We start from the raw sequence: 8,398 nt of genomic DNA on the forward strand, positions 1-8,398 counted from the left end.
TCTCTCAATTATTTAAAAGTTCAATAAGATATTCTAATTATTTAAAAAAACTTTAATTGAGTCCCTCAATTATTAAAAAATTCAACTAGGTCCTTTAATTATTTAAAAATACTTCAATTAAGTCTCTCAATTATTAAAAAATTCAACCGGGTCGTCCAATTGTTTAAAAATACTACAATTGTATCATTTTTGTCAACTTGATTAGTTTGAACGATAAAATTTCGTAAATAAAAATATTTGCATCAATTGTATTAGCAACATATATAAAAATGTTTATTTATATTGACAATAGACCTTAACAAGTACTCTATTTTTACATTGATTACATTAATAATTGATGTAAAAATTTATTATTTTATGTTAATTGTATTAAAAATCAATGTAAAAATATCTATTTTCATCAATAAAACTAACAAAGTTAACAAAAAATTATACAAAATAATTGGCTGACATGATTGAACTTTTTTTAATAATTGATGGAATCAATTGAAACTTTTTAAAACAATTAAACAACGTAGTTAAACATTTTTAATAATTAAGACATCTAATTAAACTTTTAATTATAATTAAAACAACAAGTTGACAAAATTGAGATGACGCAAAGGAAGGTGCCGTGCAAATATAAAACAGCCAATTTGACAAACTTTACCCGCGTATAATTTCCATAAGTGGTGACTATTCATCTGTTATTTCATCTTCAATTGAAAAAGATTATTTATCCCTTAATTTTTTTTAGATTGTGTTTGGATAAGGAATATTAAAATTTTAAGGAATTTAAAATGCCTAGAATTTGAATTGTTATGATTTTAATTTCCTTTATTTTTCAAATGCTTTATTTGGATAAATCAATTCAAATTTCTTCCCTTTTAAATTTTTTATTTGGATAGGGCAATTCAATTTCCTCCATATGCAAAATTTTAATTTTATATTTTAAATAGATGAAATTTTAATATTAAACTTTATAGAAAATAAACACAATCTAATTTTGAAATATTAATTAAAAAATATTTTTAATTTTTAATAATTTATAAATACAAAATATTGATAATTTTAACTAGGGTTGTTTTGCTTGACCACAACCAGTGATATTTTTAAACCGATATTAACCAAGGTTATTTTTCAGTCGACATCAAATAGGTTTTTTTTTTTGTCAAAGTATGTTGAGAATATTTGTCAGCTGACGTCAGTCGAGGTAATTTTTTGGCTAACGTTGGTTGAGTCTATTTTTAAGTTGATGTTGGCTAGATTTTTTTACCAACGTCAGCTAGGGTTTGTTTGGCCGACACCGGCTAGGGTCTTTTCGAACGACATTGACCAAAGCTATTTTTAGCCAACGTCAGCCTAAAAAATCCTAGCAAGTGTTGACAAAAAAACCTACCCAATATCGGCTAAAAAATAGCTTGGTCAATGCCGACTAATAGAACCTAATCAATGTCGGTTGAAAAATATCCCTGACCAATGTCGGACAAAAAACCTTACCCAACATCGACTATAAAATAGCCTTGGCTGATGTTGGCTAAAAAATAACTCTGACCGGTGTCGACCGAAAAAATTCTAGTGGATGTCGACTGTAAGAACCTAGTCAATGTCGACTAAAAATAGTCATGCCCGATGTCAATCAAAAATACCTAGTTGGTGTTAGTAGAAAAAACTCTACAACATCAACCAAAAAACCTAGTTAATGTGGTTAAGAAATAGCTATGGCTGATGTCAGCCAGAAAACCCTAGTCGATATCAGTAAAAAAATCCTAACCGACGTCGGCTAAGAAAATCTAGTTGACATCAGCCAAAACACCCTAGCTAACATCAGCTAAACAATAACCCTAGCCGATATTGGCTAAAACATAACTTTGGCTAATGTTGGCTGAAAAAACCTAACTGACGTCGGCTAAAAAACCCTAACAGATGTCTACTCAAAAGTTAGTCATGACCGATGTCAATAGAAAAAATGTAGCCAACGTCGGCCAAAAAAATCATTGGTCAACATCAACTGAAAAAACCTGGATAACAACGACAAAAAATTTAATTGGCCGACATTAGCAAAAATTTCCCATGATTGACGTCAGTGAGAAAATAACTTTAACCAACATCATCTAAACAAATTTTAGCCGATATCGACAAAAAATAGTTTTGGTTGACATCATACAAAAAAATTTTGACCGAAAAAACTTCAACCAACGTCAGTGAAAAATAACTTGTCAATATCAGCCGTAAAAACTTTGGTCACCCGTAGTAGTAAGTGTTGAGTGAGAAAGAGTTGCGAGCAAGAACATGAGTTAGAGTGAACATCTCCGGAAAAAGAATTTCAAATTCTATATTTTTTGAGAGAATTTAAAATCTCTCTATTTTAGTGAATCAAAATGATTCATAAAAATATCAAAAATTAAATCTTCTTTCAAATACTTTATCCAAACAAGCTATTGTATCATGAATCATTTTAAATTCCTTGAAAAAATGAATTCCCCTGTTAAATTGCTTCATCCAAACACACTTTAGTGTTTTAAAAAAGTGCTTATTTTATTTATCATTACCTTTTGTAAATTGAAATGCACTCTAACACACTATTATTAAAATTTATTAAAAATTATAAATCATAAAAGATGAAACTCAATAATTTTATAATTCTTTAAATTTTAGTCAATATTAAAATATTATTAACATTTCTATTATCTATTCCAGAGGATAAACTAAATTCATGCTTAAAAGACCATGTTAGTATTTCATGGCTGAAAGATCTCTCTAGGAAATTTTAAACATGATTGTTTAGCTACACATTTGTCAACATACTGATTCCAACACATTATTATAGGTTAAAATTGATTAGAAACTACAAAATTATGAATATAATTTATTATGTAAAAGTAAGACCTGAAAAATATATTCAAAAGAGTGTGTTAAAAAATATATTAGTAACATTTCTCATTCCGAATTTATACTTCAAAATTGTGTATATGATCCACATAACAATGAAAAGAAAAGAAGAGAACAACAAATCATATCGACTACTTCACCATTGGTGAAATGATGCTCTAAAGTGTCCCGACTAACATTTATGTCACTCACAAAAAGACAAGTGGAACATGTCACCTACGAGTAATCCCTTGTTGGAAAATCAACACTCTAATACCAATGTTGGGTAATTAACGCCCCCACAAATAAAACTACTCACACCCACAAAGAATCGTGAAAACACAACAAAGATTACACCGTAGAAAAAATAATAGCAAATACAAGAATTTAACGTGGTTCGACACCTCTTGTCTATGTCCATGGAACCGACTCAAAAAGTATTTCACTATCACAAAAATGATTACAAGATTATAATCCACCCCAAATAGTATATCACTCTACAAACCCGAGTACCCCACTCAATGATTACAAGCAATGATAACACTCTCACACAAAGACACTTTTCTCTCAACAAAGTAACTTTGTTTCACAATCTCTCTTCTCACACACTCTCTCCTCATGTGTTGTGTTTCTATACTAATTCTCTTCCCTATTTATAGTTATGATTGTCACCAACTATAATAAATAAACTCTTTTGGAAGTTGAAACAAAAACAACTTTCAATGCATCCATTCAACTAAGGTTCATCTAGTAAAATGCAATCTTTCAATTTATATTTAAATCACTTAAATCTTAGTGATAAAAATTCAATTCCCAGTGTGCATACACCTTATTTTTTGGCTTGAAACTCTACATCCCTATCACATACAAAACCGTGTTATTCCACTCAACCATTCCTTGAGAAGCATGATATAAGATGGAAATTTTCTCTCTTATACAAAAAGTGAAGTCACCATTGACATCTATTTCTCGATAAAGTAACTGAGCATACAAGTTACATCTTTTCTCAACAAAGTGTAATCTAAACTCAATAATAAAAAAAAAAACTCAACGGATTGCTTAAGTCTTCAGTACTAAAAACTTGGCCTCCTGTATCAGAGTAAACATAGTCAATGATTGATGCACCAACAACATTTTAATACAAAACATTATTGAATAAACAACTGAAGTCCGCTTACACATGATATTGACAAGTACACCTATATTACATAGCAGGATTAATACAAGCACACTTCGATATATTGGTTAATTATTACTTGAACCATCATTATACAAAACATTTACACCAGGCCTAATCTACTAAACAATTTATTAATAATAGCATGTTCGGGGAAATGGAATCTACTCATGAAGGATGATGCCATAAATGTTGAAGGGTTAAAGCTCCTAAATGAAGCATATGAAATGAAACAACTGCAAGCCACAATCAGAATGGGGACTAAAAAAGCAATGCAATAAATAAAAAAATTTATTGTTTGCTTACATCAGGGATGGCCAATGGGTTGATAAAAGTTTAGCTTGACCCAAATTCAAAGCTGGACGATATCAAGATTGGTTATCAACTTAGAATACAGGGTTTGATTATGTAACTGAGAAGAAATCAAGTTCATCAGGCTTGACTAGAGTTTGGTCAATTTATGTAAATAAATGAAAGTTTATAAATTGCTCAATGAAATATTTTTGGAACAAGAAGTTGGTTCTCAAAACATTAACAGCATGAAATTGGTCTGGAAATGATGATTTTATCATTGTCTGACATCCTGGTACAAAACAACTTTTGGACTATTTTAATATCAACGAAGTACCAAAATGTTTATAATATTATAACAGCTTTCATAACAAAATTTAATATTTAAAATTGTAAAGAAAATGAAAAGTTAAATTATTATGATTCCTATAGTTCCATTAAAATTTAAACTAAGTTTATAATTTAAAAGTATATATTTGGGTCCCTATGTTTTCAATTTTTTCAAAGAAGCCTTACTAACAGCCGTTAATTTTGGCTAAACTATAAGGATACATTGGAAAATTCAAAAAACTATATCTGATAAATGCAAATTGACTAGGTACCTATAGTTTATCTAAAATCTTTCAAAAAGATCATTATATTTTAACGAAACTTAATATTTACTGATGAGTGAAAACTTTCAAAATATTGAGCGGTATAGGAGCCCAATTACAAAATTTTAAATTATAAGAACCAATTTTAAAAATCAATGAAACTATAGGGACTTGCAAATGATTTAACCAAACAAAAAACTTAAAATAATTATTAGAATGAGGATTGAGCTTGATGACAAAACTAAATTAGGATTGGACTCAAGCATTTCCGCTTTGTTAAACTCCCACAATATATAACATTTACTCATAAAACAGAAGAACACATTATAGCCTCCTGCAAATTCCCAAGAATCACATATTCCGCACATGTATTGGATTTAGGATAATAAGTTGTAGAATGAGTTAATAATAGTACTTACAACTGAAATTGACTTTGCAGGCAACAAGTATCATAACTCAGTGAGTTAACCAACCAGAACCCAAAATCTTCAATGCTTTAGGTCTTCTATGCCACAATATTGCAAACAATAGAGTCCTCAACAGAACCCCATTTGCAAAATGAGGAATAATTATACGTACCCAATAAGGGTAGTACGGCCCAGGCAATTTGATCAATGTGAAGAAAATTGCAATGGCAATTAAATGCCATGGAATTTCGGCATCCTGAAAACAGGACCGGTCATAAGCTATGGTACAAGGGTGAAATCAAACAAGACATAAGCTACACTAAACACTAAATTGGGAGGGGGGCAGCACCAGATTGAGTTTCTCATATTTTTTCTATTATAACCAATAAAAATGATCTCAAAATATATTAGGTCCAACCCCACATTCTAAGATGATATCAAAGTTTATCCAAGTTTCATTAGTGGGCCACCTGCATTTGGGCTTTGGCACGTTCCAGGCTAGAAGTCCTAGGAGTTACGGGGAGTGTTGAAAAGTCACGTTAATTGTGGGACCCCCTAGTCCACAGTAATTGGGGCCTCTTTGGGGGTTGCCTTAATTGCAACCTCGAAGGTGGTGGTTTAGTCTTACATCAGTTAGAAATATGACCAAATTAAAGCATACAAGGGGGTGACAACACTCACCTTACAAGTCGATTTTGTAAGGTTGAGTTAGATCCATAACCCACATTCTAAGAATTAATATCAGCATAAGGTTCCTAACAGAACTGCCCCCGGAAAACAAGGCAAGCATCTAGCTTTGAAATATTGAAATTCATCCTCAATTCTTAATAGAAGCCGAATGCCTAAACTGGAATTTGGAAATAAATGAACATCCAAGGTAGTCATTGTATTGTCAACCACTGTCAAATAGCCGCAAAGAAAACTCATCAAGTGGAGTGAGATTAACTGATTCAAAAGGAGCATACCCCAATTGTTAGCCAACTCATGATATGGAGGCAATGTGACTGTTCAAATCTTCTACTAAATGAGTGAAAGACATAATGAACCTAAAGAGCTTAAGCATCACAACTGATTCATTCTAAATGTGGGAAAGTAATTCTAGAAAAAACAACAGCTTAATGCTCTACATTCGACAAATCTCTCTGATATATAGATTTTTAAATGGTGCACAACCAATGATCTTACCCTTAGACGTGGAGATAACTGGAGGGCAGTCTCTTTAAGGATCCCAGCGACAGCAACTCCAAAGAGAACCGGAAGAGGAACAAAGACTAGCTTCCTTTCATGTGCACAGTAGGACATTTCACTGAGGGAGGTAACTGCGAATACAGGTACAGCTAGGTATTTGACAACAACCAAAATAAGATCAAGAATAAGTTGAATGAAGTTGTCTAAAGCCTTGTTATGCGGGAATTTCTTCACCGGCTCCGGAGAAATGTCCCAAAGCTTTTGCACTTTGTCTATTAATTGGTCCAGCTTCATTTTCCCATGATCATCTGATTGATGTGCTGACATATTCATAGAACAGAAGATCTTGGTCCCTCTCTTCTGAGATGCACAAAATGGTTTAACACTCAAGCAGCAACTGTGCTTCTCAACAAAACATGATGTACCCTGTGCAACAGCAAAAAGGGGGAATTTTACCTTATGAAGCCAGTAACCAGACCTTAGAAAAACACTTTTGTTTAACCAAATGTAGAGGTAGACGAGATTCAAAAGAGTTCTAATAGATAAACGCTGTCAATATTAAAGTTTTTATGCTATCAAACAATAAGAACTTGTCCTTTGAATGACTTTTAAGGTGGTTATTATAAAAGTCAATGAACTTATCATACATGATGATCCGTGATTAGATGATAGTGTAAAAGACTTTTACACCGTGAGTCTGTACATGTATTATTTAGGGTCTATTAGGAAGAGCTTATTTACAACTTATTTGAACTTAACTTATGGTATAAGAACTTGCGCAAGCATTTGGAAAAAGCTTGTGATATTTTCAAAGTTATTTTCAATAAGCTTTCTAGGATAGTTTATGAAACTTATATGAAAATGTAGAAACAACTAATACACACATGGTTATACGAGATTCAAAAACTCCAAAACAAATGATAACCGGCAATTTTCAGATTTAGTAATGCATTATACACAAATTTCCTGACAACATAAATAATTTAATAAATGAAAAAAATACACCTTGCATTTCACGTTTGCCTACTAGGAGAAAGCAAGAATATTGTAAGAGAAAAAGTTGAAAAGGGTACCTTGAATCCGAGAAAGGGAGGTTGTTGGGTTGTGATTGTGTTGTTGAGGGTGAAGGGTTGGAAACGAGAAGAAGCAGTAGCAGCAGATAGAAGGTGAGACATGTTTGTTTGTGAAGTTTAAAGATAAAAACATGAAACCAAATTCGAACACCCTTTTGAAAGGGGATTGCAATTCAACAAGTGGGTTTTGCGGAGGTGCCAACGGAACGGAGTAACCATAGAATACAGCGTACTAGTCTGTTTCAGGACGAACAGTGCGAAAGTAATAACAGTCATTGGATATACTATTATTTTAATTAGACTAAGATTTTTTCAACATTTTTCCCATTTTGTCCCTGTCTCCTACACGCTCTCAGATTCTGAGTATATCGAGAGGAAAATACTCCTCTCCATTTACTTAAAATATTCGGTAGGAAAGGATAAACATTGGCTTGTGGTCCCAATGTATCCGCTCTCTATATCTCTCTTACTGAAAAATTCATTAATGGAGAGAATCCCAACCAATATTGTGAGAGCTCTAAGAAAAGTGAATGCAGATGTTCCAAGGAGATTAAAAGGATAAAATTGAAAAATAGAAAAAGAAAATAATTAAAAGGAAGAAAAATTAGTTGAGATTATAAAAATATATATATTAAAAATAATTGTATTAAGAAAATTTATTCAACACTTCATTTGTAAATTTAAATTATACTATAAATATAATCTACACATTTATTTAATAACGAGACACTCGACTGAATTTTTATATGGTCTCAATACGGTTAATTTAATATTGATAATTGTTAAATGTGAAGAAGTAAACTTTTAAAAAATTTAAAT

The 8,398-nt window shown here is 31.6% G+C and overlaps 1 protein-coding gene across 1 annotated transcript; it reads right to left on the bottom strand.

Annotated features, from left to right (window-relative positions):
• Positions 1-3,762: 3,762 nt before the first annotated feature.
• LOC100787804 (uncharacterized) lies at positions 3,763-7,952 on the bottom strand. Its single transcript, XM_003529203.5, has 4 exons — positions 7,580-7,952; positions 6,504-6,932; positions 5,331-5,574; positions 3,763-3,939 (listed from the first exon to the last, which is right to left on the bottom strand). Exons 1-3 carry the CDS (start codon positions 7,679-7,681, stop codon positions 5,368-5,370), a joined length of 738 nt encoding a protein of 245 aa, XP_003529251.1. The 5' UTR covers positions 7,682-7,952; the 3' UTR covers positions 3,763-3,939; positions 5,331-5,367.
• Positions 7,953-8,398: the final 446 nt, after the last annotated feature.

The sequence above is a fragment of the Glycine max genome, chromosome 7 (assembly GCF_000004515.6).
Source record: "Glycine max cultivar Williams 82 chromosome 7, Glycine_max_v4.0, whole genome shotgun sequence".
Lineage (NCBI taxonomy): Eukaryota > Viridiplantae > Streptophyta > Magnoliopsida > Fabales > Fabaceae > Glycine > Glycine max.

What these genes read in the sequence shown, in the direction of transcription:
- LOC100787804 (XM_003529203.5), bottom strand. Translation starts at nt 7,681, where the DNA reads ATGTCTCACCTTCTATCTGCTGCTACTGCTTCTTCTCGTTTCCAACCC. An exon ending in CTCCCTTTCTCGGATTCAAG is followed by an intron (nt 6,933 to 7,579) that starts GTACCCTTTTCA and finishes GCTGTTGCACAG; the next exon opens with GGTACATCATGTTTTGTTGA. An exon ending in AGTTATCTCCACGTCTAAGG is followed by an intron (nt 5,575 to 6,503) that starts GTAAGATCATTG and finishes TCCTGTTTTCAG; the next exon opens with GATGCCGAAATTCCATGGCA.